This window comes from Lathyrus oleraceus, chromosome 7, assembly GCF_024323335.1.
Source record: "Lathyrus oleraceus cultivar Zhongwan6 chromosome 7, CAAS_Psat_ZW6_1.0, whole genome shotgun sequence".
Classification (NCBI taxonomy): domain Eukaryota; kingdom Viridiplantae; phylum Streptophyta; class Magnoliopsida; order Fabales; family Fabaceae; genus Lathyrus; species Lathyrus oleraceus.
In genome coordinates this window covers 230,999,712-231,017,209 of record NC_066585.1, presented here as the reverse complement: position 1 = coordinate 231,017,209, position 17,498 = coordinate 230,999,712, and the positions used below count along the sequence as shown (strand labels likewise).

The window sequence follows — 17,498 nt, the reverse complement described above, 5'->3', positions numbered from 1 at the left end:
TGGGTTGGTAATCACGGTAAAGCCTGATGAGGAACTAACATTCTCTATGACACCATGTTGAAGATTATTCTTTGACTGGGCTAGCCTAGCTTCCAACATCTGGTCTATCTTGCCTTTCATGTTGTTCGTATCCATTTTTAGCTCAACTTGATTATGTTCCCAGTGCTCCCTTGTCTTTTAGTAGTTCTCAAGGGTTTAGTATGAGTGTCGGGAAATCAGCCTGCTGGTAATGGGCAAAAGGATGAGATGAGTTTTTTTGTGTTGGAAAATGATATGCATGCATGCGAATGCATGAAATGTGATGCAATGTTCAGGATCACATGAATAAATAAGTTCACAGGTTGGTCAGAATAATGGGTAAATAATTGTTATCTCTAATTAACGGAACCCCATAGGTAGGCTCTACAGTTGGTAGGTTCCTAAAGTCATGGATCCTTCTTGAGAACGTCACTGCCGTGACGAAGGCTCATCGGACAGTAATACCCTCAGGATAATCTCGTCTAGTTGAGGTCTTCGTATTTTCCCAACAAGGAAGGCTCCTTGGGGATTATACTACGCAACTCTCGAGTCCAAGGTTCTAACAAGGTTCTCAGAGTCATAGATCGAGGTTGGAAATATTACTGTAAGATAGTAATATGTCCAAGGGATCTCATCTAATTGGGGCTTTCGTATTAACCCAATAAGTCTGAAACTTCATAGGTTAATACTATATAACCGCCAGATAGAGTGGGTTAAAAGGTCCCTAGAGTCATCGTTCCAACTTGAAAATACCATCGTCATGATAAAGGCTCATCAGACGATAATATCTCAAGAGAATCTACTCTAGGCGGGGTCTTCGTATCGTCCCAACAAGGAAGGCTCCTTGTGGGCCTCTACTACACAACCACTATCTTAATCCTATGGTTTTCCTCAAGCTCGGGTAGAGAGCCTATCTCACAAAGTGACAACGATCAAAGAACCCCGATAGCAACATAAGAATCAATCAATAAATCATAACACAAATAATTACAAAAGAACAATAATAACAAAATAAAGATAACAAACAAACAAGGTTAATATTAAAACAAAAATTGAACTAAGTTAGGCTTGACTCTCTCTTGCTTGGAGCAGAAATATCCCCAGCAGAGTCGCCATTTGTCGCATCTCGAAAAATACGATTCCTCGCGATGGTCACGAAAACAAATTAGTTCGAACAGAGTCACCACCGAACTTTATTTATTCCACTGAAGGAATAGGAAAATATCGATAAAACCTTTGAAAAATAGAATAATGGTCATCACAACCATATTCAGGTTCAGGAGTCGATTACGTAAGGGGAAGGTATTAGCACCCCTCATGTCCGTTGTACTCAACAGGAATCTTTTAGTTTGATTTGCGATTTAAATGTTAGTTAATGTTTATTTGTTTTCTTCAAGTGAATAAAGGATTAAAAATAGAAATGGATGGAAACCCCAGAAAGGGGGAAAAAGGGAGGTTTTTTATTAGTGTGCTCGCAAAGATCTAGCAATCTCCTGCCTACGTATCCTTATGGTGCAATAAGGAAATCAGAGCATTCGTAGTTCGGGGAACTACAGTTGGTTGGTGTCTTTTAGTGAACAACTGCATATATTGCATTCTAAAGGCTAAACCTTGGCTTGTTTACTCTCGACGAAGGCTTAAGCACTAGTGTATTGTGCGCGCCAGAAGGGATTAAATAGTGTTCTTTCTGGAAAAAAATTGATCACACGGGGGTGACAAGTTGAGTTAATATGTTTGATGTTTTGTTGGTTTCGATAGCACGTGGGCGAGAAAAAGATAGATTTGATTAATGTGTTGAGATATTTTGTGGGATGACGATTACTCGGATAGTCGAGTAAGGCAACTCGTATCCTAATAGTCAAGGAGAAGAATCAAAGGCTCTAAACCATCTCCCATTTCATCCTTAATTGTAAAAGGATTTAATATTAGTTAAGATATTTTAAATGGATGACGAATACTCGGATGGTCGAGTAAGGAACCTCGTATCCTAATAGTCGAGGAGAGGAATCGAAGGCTCTAGACCATCTCCATTTTCATCCTTAATTATAAAAGGATTTGACAATAGTTAATGTGTTTTGAATGGATGACGAATACTCGGATAGTCGGGTAAGGCAACTCATATCCTAATAGTCGAGGAGAGGAATCGAAGGCTCTAGACCATCTTCTTTTTCATCCTTTATTGTGAAAGGATTTGATAATAGTGTGTTTTGAATGGATGACAAATACTCGGATAGTCGAGTAAGGAAACTCATATCCTAATAGTCGGGAAAGGGAATAGAAGGATCTAGACCACTTTCTTTTTCATCTGAGTGATTATGGAAATAAGTTTATGTATGGTTGATGAGTTTTAAGATAAACGACAAATACTTTGAATGACTGAGTAAGGCAACTCATATCCAAGTATTTGAGGAGAGGAATCGAAGATTCAAGACCATCTCCCTTTTCGTTTAATTTATTATGAAAATGTTTTGATTTAATCGGGTTTAGAAGTTGGTAAAGAAATGATAATTGTCTAACTAACCGAGTAAGGGAACTCATATTCAAACAATCGAGGAGAGGAGTTGAAGGCTCAAAACCATCCCCCTTTTCATTTCGTTATTATGAAAATGATTTGATTTAATTAGGTTTAGGCGGATAGAAATGACAATTGTTTGACTAACCGAGTAAGAGAACTCGTATTCAAACAACCGATGAGAGGAATTAAAGGCTCAAAACCATCCCCGTTTTCATTTCTAAATGAAATGGTATTTAATCGTAAGTAGATGTTTTAATTAATTTTGAATAAAAATACTCAATGTTGGATCGAGGGTTTGATGTTTGTGTTTGTTAATTAATTAAATTATAACTAGTGTATCAATCATCTAATTGATTAATTAATAACCGAGTAGGTCTCATTGTAAGAAAACCCAAGAGAAAGTTATGGGAGGTTGATGGCGATGCTAAAAGCAATCGACTTACAAGGGTATGGAAAATGATCTCGGCATTGAATCAAGAATTGTGTGATTTTTATCATGGTTTAAAGTGGTTTGGAATTGGGCTTATAGTCTTGGAATCACAGAAGGCAGAAATCCGTTATTTTAAGCCACAATAAACCAACTTATCAAAAATTCACTGTAACCATTAACAAAAAACCGAAAGTACGGTTTTTCAAGCCATATATATTGGATAATAGTAGAATATTTTGGTAATAAAAATAGTAACATTGTGTATCAAGATAATGCATCTGAGTACCAAGTAGTTTCTAATACTTTCTTCTATATGGGAATTTGTCAATAAAACAGGTTCATGCTCTTTGCTTATAAAAAGGTTTGTTTAAGCTTATAAGTGTCTATAGAACAGTTAAATGAGATTCTAAAAAAAACAGAAATGTGGAACCTAATTTCAGTTTACACGAGAACTTTTAGTTTAAAAAAAACTCCAAATTATGCTTAGGTCCTTTTTTTTTGTCTTCTAGTACTAGTAGAGAAATTAAGATATCATGAAAGAACTTTCTTTCCCAAATAGAGAAATAATAGCTAACTCAAAATATGCTTACATAACCTTTCAATTATGCCATTGGTTAAAACCTAAAAACTAATCTATAATAATAACATAAACAACCATTGCTACAGAATTATCATTTTTTTCACACTCTTCAATTACCAATTAATCCCCTTCGTTAACAAAACAGATAAGAACATAAAAAACCATACATTCAACCAATCATAACAGTTAGATAGTTAACCACATTAGTCTTTGATAATCATAACCGTTAGATCATTAATTACAATAGCCATTATTGATAACCGCTTATAAAGCCACACATATGGTTAGTTGGTTGTGATTTTCTTCCAGTGTAAAATCATGTATCACAATTAAACTCATAAAACATTTAAAAAACTATGAAAATTAAATGTTAGAAAGTACCTTTGGAGAAAATAGGGGTTGGCCACTAAGTTACTCAAGAACCTTGGCGGCTCTGGTTAAACAATCGCCACTTTCCTCGATGGAAATATTGAGAACGAGTTTCTGTACTTTGATTTCTCTCATTGGATTCGATAGCTTCTTCTTTGAAGCCATTTGGAAATATGTATGGAAATCTGCGGGAAGACACGAAAGATAACGGCGGTGCTGGTGGAAGAGAGAGGTGGTTGGTTGTGGTGCATTTGGAAGAACGGCGAGGGTGTTTCGTGGTGGCGGTAATTCGTCGGAGTGAAACCACGAAATGAGTTGGAGGTGTGTTGTTGTGAGTTCTCACGGCGGGTTGTAGCGATGGAGGTGGAGTGAGGTCGCAAAAGGGCTTTTGATGGAGGTGGTTCGGTGATGGACGAAGGTTGTTTAGATGGTTTTCCAATTGAGTTGTGGTGGTTGTTGAGCGTTGGAAACAAAGGCAGTCGGAAGGGTTTGTGATGGCGGATGAGGAAGAAGATGAGATGTGTGATGAAGAAGAAGAGGGTTTGTGTGAGGAAGATGAGGGTGTAGGTTTTTATGGTGAGAATCACGGGTGGTGTTGAGGTTGTGGATGGAAGAAGGCTATAGGTGTGGGGAGGAGATGAACAGGAGAAAAGAAAAGATTTCTTTTCAAAGTGGATTTTTCAGAGAAAACTGTTCATGAACCCTTTTTTCTTCTTTCGTTTTCTTTTCTATTTCCCCTTTTTAGTAATGTTCCCTTCTTTCTTTTCTCTCTTTTTTTTCTATTTCTTTTATCCGTTGGGTTAGTGGAAAAGCCGCCTTTTCTTTGGTGGTCCCCTCCTTTTTCCGTTGGAAGAGAGACGTTGGAGTGGATGAGAGTGTTTTGTTTGGATCATCGAAAATCACTCTTCTTTTGTCTCTTGTGACACATGTCACTAAATGATAAGAAGGAATAATATATTTATATTTTCAGATTTTTATTTAATAATTATTATTATTTAAAGCTTAATTTTGATTGAATAATGAAAATGAGTGTGGATAATGCATGTGGGTTTTTGATCAAATTCGACTCGACGATCTGGATTAAATCAAAGAAGCCCACTTAATTAAAAATGACAAAGTTGCCCCTTCTAGATGATTTAATCGATTTGCATAGAATTAAATCAATCAAATTAAATAAAATTTACAACTTTTAAAACAAATACGATAAAAATAAAATAAAGACATGGGAAATTCTATTTTATCATCCCGATTATTTTAACAAAAGAATAAAAATAAAACGACTAAGAATGAATAAAAGTTGGGCAAAAATTTACTCAAAAAATTAAATCGGATGCACTAAAATGATCAGCACGAAATAAACTTATTGAAAAAAATACATCGTTTCTTTTAATTCTGAAATAAATTTTGACCGGTTAAAAGGTTGAGACGGATCAAAATGCAATTGAAAAAGTCGTCGAAAAATATAATGAGCACACCAGGTTAAACTACGTGAACCGTAGATTAATAATATTGACGTCTGCAAGCTTGGTTTTGAAACTTTTTACCCGCTGATTTTGCATGTACTTGAGGAATGATTCAACCAATTTGCCTGTATATTCAAGAATTTATTCCGACTGATATTTTATGTATTATTCATGATGAAATGAATATTATGTTGTACATATGATGCAAACTGAAATTAAAATCGAATTTATGAAAATTTTAAAATACTCAGACAAAATTGGGGTATGACACAAACATATAGATGTTAAATTCCATTTCTTAAGGGATGTGACATAGGATGGAGTCATTGAGTTAAAACATTGCAACACTCAAGACTAGTTGACTGACATCCTCACTAATCCATTAAAGCTTGAGTCATTTGTCAAGTTCAGGGATAGATTACGAATGGATACATTAATTAGAATTACTTGATTTCTTTTTTATAGAAATCAAAGTAAGAGAGAGTTTGTTGTATATTCTTGATAAGCATTGTTTGTTAGAAGGTGAATTAGTTAGTTGAGAGTTAGTTAAAACATTACTCGCTACACAAGTAATGATAAAAACTCTATGTTCACTTGTATAAGTACTAGTTTGTACATGAAATATGGATGAGAATTAGTATTTTAATCCAACAATGCAATGTCTTGTGGAATTGTAAAAATTCGAACAAAGTCCATTTGATGAGATAATGAAAAGGCCAGGGGCATCCCGAATGATATCTTTCAATTATTTATAACAATCATAATTGGTCCCTTTGAAGCTTCCTAGATACTGATTGATGGTGGAATCTCTTGCAACATAATGTACTTGGAGCTTTTCAAGAAGATGGGCATGAAGAAATATAACTTATGGTTGTTTGAAGTTGACAGTTTCCTAATCAACTAGCTAAGGCGTAAAAAATATTTTTAGTTGTTTTGTTAGTTAAAAGAAGATTTTAAATTTTTTTATGTGTGTGTGTATGTGTATGTGTGTGTGTGTGAGTGAGAGAGAGAGAGAGAGAGAGAGAGAGAGAGAGAGAGAGTTACCTTGGTATTTTAGGAGTTACTCACACTTTCACAAGACTTTGGTCACTCAGATAAACATGACCAGGAAAGCTTTAACACTTCATCTCTTTCAGAACTCTGAGGTTTTCAAGTTCATTTTCCAAATACACCGATCATATAAGCACTTCAATGGAAGTTTGAGTCCCCTTCGTGATGAGGCTTGAGATGTTTTCAATTTAATCACCATTATCAAAGAGTTGGAATGTCATTACCATTGAATTCAAGGATCATTAGTGTTATCATTATCAAAACACTTAGGAAGGTTATCAGCATGATCATCAGCTACATAACTATAAGCACATAAATCCACATCTTCATCCTCGGCCAGATAAGGGACATGCAAATCATCCCCCACAAGTAAAACAAGTTACGTCATCTAGATAAGAAAAATTGGCTAATTCCAGCAAACTGCAAGAGACAGGGCAGTTAAGCAGTGACATGCCTACCTGATTATGCTAATAGTTTTATATAAAACTAAATTACACCATCACAGTGTATCATAATATTTTCATTTAAAGAAATACGAATATACATCAAAATTATCTCTTTTCTTTGTGATTGTAAAAGGTAACAATGAGTCTAGGGTACGACCGAGGAAATCGAAGCCCCCCACAAAGACTCAAAGGTGTTGTCATAAATGCCACATATGTACAACTAGAGAAATTAAAAACCCCACAATGCAAAGCACACACACAAAGAAAGTGGTAGAGCCACAAATTTGTAAATAATCGACCCACCGGTCTCTTTATAGATGACCACTCTATAAGCCATAGTGGGTCCGCCACACATCATCCTCGAATCAGTTCTTCACCTGGCACGAGGGGGGGGGGGCATATCGACCCTAGAGACGGTGAATAAACTTTGAGCGAAAACCTCGTAAAGTAAAATTTATTCATGAAGCAATGTACTCGGGATCTAACAAGCACATCTTAATCAGGTAACATCGATATCCAAATATCAAATTCATATATACATATTCTCATATGCTTACAAAAAATTCTTACCCAAAATGCTCACCCTATTCATTTGTTGAATTACTTCTTCATGCTTCATAGAGTCCACATGTGGTAATTATCAAAACATCAAGAAATATTGTAGGTAAAAATGACAAACATCGAAAGATAAAGATATTGGAAGCTTACCCAAAATGACATTCCTCTCCTCCTTGGGATTAATGTAACACCCTAGTTTTTATTAAATTATTTTAGTTAAGTTATTTGTGAATTTTTTGTAATTTATATGTATTTTATTTAATTAATGTGTGAGGGTATGGGTGTATGTCCTACAGATAGAGGTGTAGAGGATAAGTTGTGACTTATTGGAGTCTATATATATTATTTAGAATCTTAATAATTAGAATAAAAAAATATTTTAATGGAATAGATAAATCACTACGCCAAAAAGGTTTTTTAACAGCGCATCTTAGACAGCGCTTTTAAAAGAAAGCGCTGTCTAAGGTTAAAATAAAAATAAAACACGGAAAATGTTCTAAAAAAATAATGAAAGCGCTGTCTAAGGGGGGGTCTTAGACAGCGCTTTTAGAAAGCGCTGTCTAAGACCCCCCCTTAGACAGCGCTTTTAGAAAGCGCTTTTAAATATAGACCTTAGTCAGCGCTTTTGAGAAAGCGCTGTTTAAAGTCTTTCAATTAAAAAAACAAATTAAAACCAAAAGCGCTGTCTAAGGTGGGGGTTTAGAAAGCGCTTTTGGAAAGCGCTGTCTAAGGCTTATCTTAGAAAGCGCTTTCCACAAAAGCGCTGTCTAAGGTCTAATTAAAATTAAATTTCAGACTTCTATTTTCGTTCTCAGTTCTTTTTGTTTTCCCTCCTGCGATTAAACCCCTCCAGCGAACCCTAACAGCGAACGAGAACATGACGGTCACTCATGTAAGCTTTGTCCTTACCGATTGTATATCCTATGTAAGCTTTTTCACACTGGTCACTCGAGAACGAAGGTTAACAAAGAACATGACGGTCACTCATGAACGGGGGTTATCGAAGCTCGCACCGGTAACTTACTCTTGGCTCCTCTGTTGTACCCTTTTCTCATCTCTCTTGACTGCTTTCTTGCTAGGGTTTAATTTTTTATTGTATTTTTCTCACTAATGATTGTTGGAATCACATCATAAATTGAAACTATGTTACTTTGAATTTTTGATTTTTTAGGGTTTAAGATTTCTAGTAATTGGTGTTGTGGGAGTCACAGTTGGGCTTGTTGACTCAACTTTAGGGTTTATTGTTTAACATATAGAGATGCATGAAATCTGAATCACAACTACTTTATTGTTTGTGTAAATCATGAAGGAAATATATTTTTTCTATTACGTTATGTGAACTTGGGATAACAGGGGAGCAATACTTAGGCTTTTGAATAACCAATAAGCTCACCTAATGATTTGGATAATAATCTCTTCAAGTCTGCAATGTTGTATTTTAGTTAATGTTGCTAAGTTGTAGTCAAATGCTTCCCCTATGGTTTCAGCTGTTACGATGATGTCAGGCTGTTGTCTTTTGATTGATTATGTCATTCTGGTTTGTATTTCTGGGTCTGTGTGTTCTGCAGAAAGTTTAGTTTTGGAGGTGTATAGATACATAGATACAGTACAGACACTGATATGTCGAAATCAATTATAATATTGTGTTAGTGTCGTGTATGTGTTACATATTAACATGTGTTGAACACTTGATACTTTTTTTTAAGAGATGTTGGTGCATTATAGATATCATTGCTTAATGAATTTAAATTATTAGAATTTTTGAGATCTTGCGCAATGCATGTGTCCTTATATTTTGTGCAGGTTTCTTGGTATTGGTATTTATTATTAGGTTTTGCTGATGCTCAAGGGTGTTACTTGGGTAAGTACTAAGCAGTGTTGTTCCATCTATGAATCATTTCTTGTATTTAAGTTGAATTCTGAGTTATGATTTTGTATGCAGTTATCAAAGCATATCAATACAGTTTAATTACAAGTGTAACATTATTGGACTGTTGGACAGTGCCTTGGGTGATTCTACTCACATGGATCTTCCTTGGCACAAGATATTCACTATGGCAGTTATTTGGTGGAACATTGTGTGTGCTTGGTCTCTCTTTAGTCTTACTTTCTGACACATGGGATGGTGGTGATGGAGGTTAGTCACATTCATTTATTCAACTTATTTTGATAGAAAATTTCAACCAATCAATTAATTTGATTCCAAATTCAAAATTTTCAGGTGGATCAAAAATTATCTTGGGTGATGTTCTTGTTATTGTAGGGACAGTTTTCTACGCAATAAGCAATGTTGGTGAGGTATAGACACGTCTGTCTGTCCGTCTGCATGACTATCTGCACGCTAGTTAGTATAAAAATCACGTACGTAACGTAATCTAACTTGATATTCATGATCTTATAAAATGCAGGAGTTTTGTGTTAAGAAAAAAGATCGTGTTGAAGTAGTTGCAATGATCGGTGTTTATGGATTTCTAGTTACCGCCGTTGAAGTGTATCCATCATATTGTTCTAATTTGGTTTTTCAATGGAAACCTAATACTACAAATTTAAATTGATTTTTTTGTCTTATAATTTGGTTTAGTTTCTTAACTTCATTATTTGATAGATCTGTTTTAGAATTGAAGACTTTGGAATCAATCAAATGGTCTGCAGATATTGTAAGTGGCCGTTTCTCAAATCATTTTAGGTATAATACAAAACATTGAAAATTCATGTTTGCATAGTTGAATGTTTATACTAGATATATCTGAATTCCTTAACAGGTACTTGCTTTTGCTGGCTATGGTGTGTCAAGCTTCGTGTTTTACTCACTTGCTCCTTTTGTTCTTAAGGTTAGTTTCCTTCTCATGAACATGTTTGTGACAGAGGGTCGTTCTTTGAGCCTTGAGGGTGTGTAAGATGGACTACAACACATATTATCGTAGAACTTTTACAGATAAATCATGGCTAAATAGGGTCTCATAATAGATTTATCAGGTTAAACTATGACTAATTAGCGTTCTAATTATTTTGTCATGATTGAATCGTGGTTAATTTACACAGAGCCTTCAAAAACTTAAGTCGGACGTCTCAGTTGTGACAATGTGGCAATTCTGTTTTGAATATTACAACTGAGTGTAACTTTTTCCCATGCAGTTGAGTGGATCAACAATGTTTAATCTTTCTCTTCTAACAGCTGATATGTGGGCAGTGGTTTTCAGAGTTTTCTTTTATCACCAGAAGGTATTATTTTTTCAAATTTTCAATACATTTTTGGGAAGCTATGACATGATTCATGATACTAATTTTCATTACAATTTAACAAAGTTATAATATTAATTACAGGTGGATTGGTTGTACTTTCTGTCATTACAATCTGGTTGAAAACAGGTAGAAATTCTGGTTTATAAACCTGGAAAAAATATGGTTTAAAACAAAAGCTTCAAAAATTTTCGTATACCTTAGACAGCGCTTTTGTAAAAAGCGCTGTCTAAGGGGGGGATTAGAAAGCGCTTTAGGCAAAAGCACTGTCTAAGGGGGGGGCTTAGACAACGCTTTTTGAAAAGCGCTGTCTAAGGTATACCTAAAAAAATTAAAATAGGAGGGTCTTAGAAAGCGCTTTTGGCCAAAGCGCTGTCTAAGGGGGGGGGGGGCTTAGACAGCGCTTTTAAGATTTAAAAAAGCGCTGTCTAAACCTTTAGCAGCGGAGGTTTAGACAGCGCTTTAAAGCGCTGTCTAAGGCTAAAAAAAGCGCTGTCTAAGGTCTTGTTTGTTGTAATGAATAAGTGTGATGAAGGTGTGTGACATTGTAGTATGGTGTGGAGTAATTAGAGAAAGATAGAATAACTTATAATTATTTTATTAATTAAAATAATATTTTGATCTTATTAATTAAAATAATATTTTGATTTTATTAAATTGTTATTTTAATCATTAGATAATTGTATTTCGTCGAATTCTGAGATCAAATATTTTTACAGAATCGAAATCGGAGGTTCGGAAGGGCTTCTATGATGGAAAACGCAGAAAAGTAAATTTTGGATATTTATCCACGGATTCTGGGAATTAGCGACAAACTGGACGTGGGAAAAACTCAGTTTTGGGTGACGTCTGTCAAGCCTTATGACTTTCGCTATGCATAGCGAAAAATATCATAATTTAAATTCGTGACTCTGCTTTGGATGTGGTTCAAAGCGTTGGAAATCTAACGCGTAGTACTATCTTATGATGATGCATTAAGAGGCTGAATGTACACTTAATAACGTGAATATACTATTTTACTTAAGGTGTAATATCGATGACTGTGTTTCTAACTGCTGAGTTGGGTTTTATGTGTTGTGTTGTCGTGCGGTTGATGTTAACTGCTGTCGTGCATGTTTTTGGTGACCTAAATTAATTAATTGTATGATTATATTGGATTGTTGAGTGTTAATAACTAATTTAGAAAAATTATTTAATTGTTATAACTAAATTGATAATGCTATTTGGTGATGTTATGTGATTAACGAAAGATGATGTTTTGTATGCATAAAGTTGGTTGTATATGGTGTATGAATAATTGAGTTGTGTGTTGCTTGTATGTGAATATGCATAATTGTTATTGTGGTGGTGGTAGTTCGAAGGAGGAACTACGTTGTTGTATGCTATTTATGTTTTGATGTTGTTTATGGAATATTGTATGATTAATTGTTGTGATCATTATGTTTGCATAATGAGTTGATTAAATTGATATGCTATTTTAATATAATTCTATTGAGATGAATTTTTAGCATGCTTGTATTGCACTGTTGATTGATAATGTGCATCTTATGATTTTGGTGTGATGTAATCCAGATAGGGAATTACTTGTGTTGCCAATGCATGTATGTTAGGATCATAAGAGGGGTCTTAACGCATTGAATTTTGTTAATATGTTCATGCATTTATGTTGAGTTGTGTCAATAGGTATATTCGCTAGTTCAGAAGAGGGGACTAGTGGCTTGTCCCAAGCTCAGAGATGGGGCTTGGAGCTAAAAAGAGGAGGCTCGGGGATTTAGAAGAGGGGACCCAGTTCCAGCGAGAATCAAATTTTAAGTTGGTACCACATGCATATGCATAGATTTGCATAGTTGAGTTACATTGCATAATGAGTTATATGCATAATTGTTGAGTTGTGATTGATTAATGAGTTTGAGTGTGAGGTTGTGATGAGATATAGTGTGAATAAGTTTTGATTGATGAGTTAGTATGAGAATGTAATTGATATACTGTGATTAGAGATTGTGTAAATTATGTTATGTGTTGATATCCTACCTTATAGTATATGCCTGTTATAATTGAATGTGATTTCTCACCCCTTCTGTTTGAATATTATCTTTACATGGGCATCGTGCAGATATTCAAGAGTAGAGACGTTATTGTGAGTGACAACTAGCTCCTGAAGCTATTTCCTTTAGTTTCGTTATTTTTAATTTGGTTATGCTCTGATATGTAACACAGGGGAACAATTTTCTTTGGTTTATGTTGAGATTTTTTGAGAGACAATGTATGCTCTCGTATGTTTATGTTTTGGTGTGATGGGCATTTAGAGAAGACTTACGAGTCGATACTTTTAATTTTAATGTGAAGTTTTATTATGGGATTTAAATTGGTTTATTTATGACTTTGCTGCCATGATATCATATGAGTTGGATGTCGTGTAAACATCCCAATTACAGATCAGATGAATTGATATCGTGTAAACATCCTAAGTGCAATTGTGTGCATTAAAATATTATGTTGCATGTTCATTTAAATTAAGTGTTACATTATCAACATGTGTGTGTTTTGAGAGGTGTAACATCCTATGTGAAAATGTTGTCAAAAATCTCTGATTTAATTATAATTATGCTTTGGGGAATTAGGGTGTTACAATTAACATCCATCAATATACGATTTTTTGATGAACCACTTCAAATGTTTCCTTGAGGTCTCATCCCGAGGGACAACACCTTCGACATAACCCAATTCTTTGAAGAAGGTAATTAACCATTTCTTCAGGTAAAGCTCCTTTCAAAACATGTCACCTTCCTTGTAGATGTATGACTCTTTCCCCATGAAATAATGGTATTAGCTCCAAAATTTATGAAATAAACTCGTATATCGGTATTCTAGTTCAGTCTCTACGACGCCGACCTTCGTATGAATCTTTTTTTAGAGAAGTAACTAAAAAAATCAAACTTTAGGATATTTCACAGCATCAAAATACGCTTTGAACTAACGGGTAACCTGCATCAGTTTAATTGAGGCTTGACCTTGCAAACGATTCTCCGCACTCCGTTATACCTTGAAAAGATGTAAGAAGGGTGACAAAGATGACTTTCCTCCCCAATAGTTACACAAGTATTGGAAGACTTTGATAAAGGCCCAACTCACAGGGTTCAATTGTGATAGGGAAATCATTAGATGGTTCAACACATCAACTTCAAAACCATTGAAAGGCAGTCAGAGACCTAAAATCGAAAAGGTGGACTCCTAAAAAAGGATAGTGCATCCGCTACATTCACTATAAAACTTGTTGTCTTCCTCAACGATCAATGTGCCTAAGATAGAAGAAGAATCCACTTCAAGAAAATCCATCTTCGAGATACCTTCGCGAGTAAAGATATAAATAATTGCTGAAATTTCAGGGTCTACCCAAGCAACATAAGTATCTTCCTTCGCTTGTTGGCACATGATAGATATCACTTCCATTAGTCAAGAAGAATGGTATGTTGCAAAAAACACATATGATGAAAGAACAAGTTTAATGATAAAAAAACCGTATGACTATTCTGAAAAACCATACAATGCCTCACTAAAGGAAAGGAAAAGAAATTAGCACTATCTATGGTCCAAAAATCCTAAAAAAACATTAGAGTACTTTAGTTCTCAAAGATCATCATGATAAAAACATATAAAAAAAGACATCTAGAGTATGTGACACATTTAAGACGTGAATTCTCCATGACAATGACATCACGCCATGACTTTTCGCTCAAGCCAAACAACGACCGATAGAAGGGAACAAACACAATAAAACCCTCACTCTACGGAGCAAAGACAAGACTCATTAGTCTAACATTCCAACAACCCTAAATCCATGTGGACCGGAAAAATACTCATCAATCTACATTCATCTATTTTCTAATGTTACCTAAAATATGTTATAATACCTCGGGTAAGGACGTCTCAATTGTTAGCTATAAATTAAATTTGATTGTGGAATTTTCCACTTGTGTTTTGACAAACAAAAAGAGATATGAATATAGCCCATGTGCCTATGGGTTTGTATTGCATCCTTTGACATCTCCATTTTGATATTCGTCTTCCTTTTTAGGTATGAATGAATCTGTTAAAAAACCTCTTTCAGTTTAATCCATATTAAAACAGTACTAGTAATATACCAAATCCATTAGGACCAAAACTAACTATTGGATGATTAACCAACCATTAAAAGGCACACGCAAATGCCATTTCCGAAAAAACAGCCTCATATATCTAACTCCAAATTTTCGGCGCGACTTTTCCTTTGCTTTCAAACATTTTTCGCTCTAAACTTCAATCAATAACTTGTACATTTGATAAAAACACATGAAAAAACTAACATAAACTATTCACTTTTGTAGTAATTAAGCCAATATTTCAAATCCTTATAGCTATAAATAGCCTCATAAACCGTTAGAGCCCACTACCTTCACCACTTCTACCACTCCATCTTCCAACTTGTTCTCTAATCCCTCTCTTCCAGTTTCTTCAACATTTTTTCAACAAAATGTCAAACAATAACTATCCTCTTCCCTTTCTCTTCCTCCTAATCACACTATCTTGTTCCTTCCATATCTCAACTGCAAAATCATCCACATACAATGTAATCAAATTCGGAGCCAAACCTGACGGAATAACCGATTCCACTAAAGCATTCCTGAATGCTTGGACTAAGGCATGTTCATCGACGTATCCCGCAGCAATTTACGTTCCGCAAGGGAAATTCTTACTCGGAACCATAACATTTAGTGGAAATTGTGCTAACAAAGCTATTTCCGTAACGATTGATGGTACTTTGATTGCTTCCTCTAATTACCGTGTCGCCGGTAAAGGCGGTACGTGGTTGAGATTTCAGCATGTTGACGGAGTTTCAATTCGCGGCGGTGTGCTTGATGGCCAGGGGACTGCCTTGTGGAAATGTAAAAATTCAAACAAAAAGAAATGCCCAACCGGAGCCACGGTAATGTCTATCAATGCATTGCCATTGCACATGATTATTATTTTTCACCTAATATTCATAATTAATTTAAGAGAATTGCTATATATATAATAATAGAATTTAAAAAACTACTTTCTTAGTGGGAGTATGGGATCATGGAACTGTTAATATGCAACTGCTTAATATCCTAATTATTTGAAGATTTTATTTGATAAGGTGATGAGATGAGAGTCGCTCATTTTATTTTGTGATGGTTTTCAGACACTGGAATTTATTGGCTCAAAAAACATTATGATAACTGGATTGACATCTATAAATAGTCAAATGTTCCACATAGTGTTTAATGGATGTCAATATGTAAAAACACAAGATGTAAACATCGTGGCCGCCGGAAACAGCCCTAACACCGACGGCATCCATGTCCAAATGTCCTCCCATGTCACCATCATTCACTCCAAAATTCGCACCGGTGATGATTGTATCTCAATCGGACCTGGAACCAATAGCTTGTGGATTGAAAACATTGAATGTGGACCGGGACATGGAATAAGGTAACAAATCTCTTTGATCTTAGTAATTTTTATTGTGATACTGATGACTAAAGTCATGATTTGTTTGATACTAATGGCAGCATTGGAAGCTTAGGATGGGAATTAAATGAAGCAGGTGTACAAAATGTGACAGTTAAAAGAGTTACATTCACAGGAACTCAAAATGGTGTTAGAATAAAATCATGGGGTAGAGCTAGCAATGGATTTGTTAGGAACATTTTTTTCCAAGATGCAACTATGGTTAATGTTCAAAACCCTATTGTCATTGACCAGAATTACTGTCCAAACAACAAAAACTGCCCCGGGCAGGTTGGTTTTCTATATAACATCTTATTGGGCAGGTTGGTTTACACTAGTATAACTTTTACATGAAAATATGCTGATTTTTTTTTTGTTGAAATTACTATATCAGGCGTCTGGAATTAAAATCAGTGATGTAACATACGAAGACATTCATGGAACATCAGCAACAGAAGTAGCAGTGAAATTTGATTGTAGTTCAAATTATCCATGCAATGGTATAAAATTGAAGGATGTTAAACTTACTTACAAAAACCAAATAGCTGAAGCATCTTGTAACCATGCTGTTGGAGCTGCATTGGGTTTAGTTCAACCACACAGTTGCTTATAAAATAAATTTGCTATAATCACAAAAAACATATTATTAAGGAAAGATTCTTGATATATATAGATAATGAATTCATACTAATAGCACTATGTTGTAATTTGAGAAGTTGCTAATTTTTGGTTCATTTAGGCCACAGTGGAGCCTGGTCTTGCAATTGTTATGGACAATATAGAAAGTCCAGTTTTCGTTTACATGATTGTATTTCTAGTATTCAAAGTTTATACGCATATATTTGTAACAAGGAAAATGAAAGGGTATATGGATTATATTGGAAATTTTATATATATTCTTTTTGTTTGCTCTGATTCTAATGATTTAGTACTTGCTATAAACTTTCATAGTGTTGGGACCATATATGTATTGGTTGTTTTGTTCTTCCATTAGACTGCATCATTTTCACTCCCCTTAAATTCAAAACTCTTCAGAATTTAGGATTGATATATTCGATTATTTGATAAATGGTAAAACTAAAACGCTAGTCTATCTATATAACAATCTTACACGAACAGCAACAACTACCGAGGGAAAGAATTACAAATGTTTTGTTTGATAGAAATAAACTATAAACACACCGATAATTTTTCATTACACCTCCATACTTTGCTGATCCACACTATCGAAATTTCTAACATATCCTCCCAATCCAAATTTTGGAATCCGATCAAAACACATGTCAAATACAAGTAAAACAATGTATGGATATTTAAA

At 34.8% G+C, this 17,498-nt stretch overlaps 2 protein-coding genes across 2 annotated transcripts; both read left to right on the top strand.

Annotated features, from left to right (window-relative positions):
- Positions 1 to 4,085: 4,085 nt before the first annotated feature.
- LOC127103106 (uncharacterized) lies at positions 4,086 to 10,792 on the top strand. The gene is made up of 9 exons (XM_051040393.1): positions 4,086 to 4,196; positions 9,233 to 9,290; positions 9,372 to 9,566; positions 9,651 to 9,727; positions 9,838 to 9,920; positions 10,035 to 10,086; positions 10,192 to 10,260; positions 10,565 to 10,651; positions 10,754 to 10,792. Exons 1-9 carry the CDS (start codon positions 4,086 to 4,088, stop codon positions 10,790 to 10,792), a joined length of 771 nt encoding a protein of 256 aa, XP_050896350.1.
- Positions 10,793 to 15,086: 4,294 nt separating this feature from the next.
- Positions 15,087 to 17,060, top strand: LOC127107402 (polygalacturonase). Its single transcript, XM_051044678.1, has 4 exons — positions 15,087 to 15,632; positions 15,873 to 16,162; positions 16,243 to 16,471; positions 16,575 to 17,060. The coding sequence occupies exons 1-4, from the start codon at positions 15,180 to 15,182 to the stop codon at positions 16,791 to 16,793; spliced, it is 1,191 nt and encodes a 396-aa protein (XP_050900635.1). The 5' UTR covers positions 15,087 to 15,179; the 3' UTR covers positions 16,794 to 17,060.
- Positions 17,061 to 17,498: the final 438 nt, after the last annotated feature.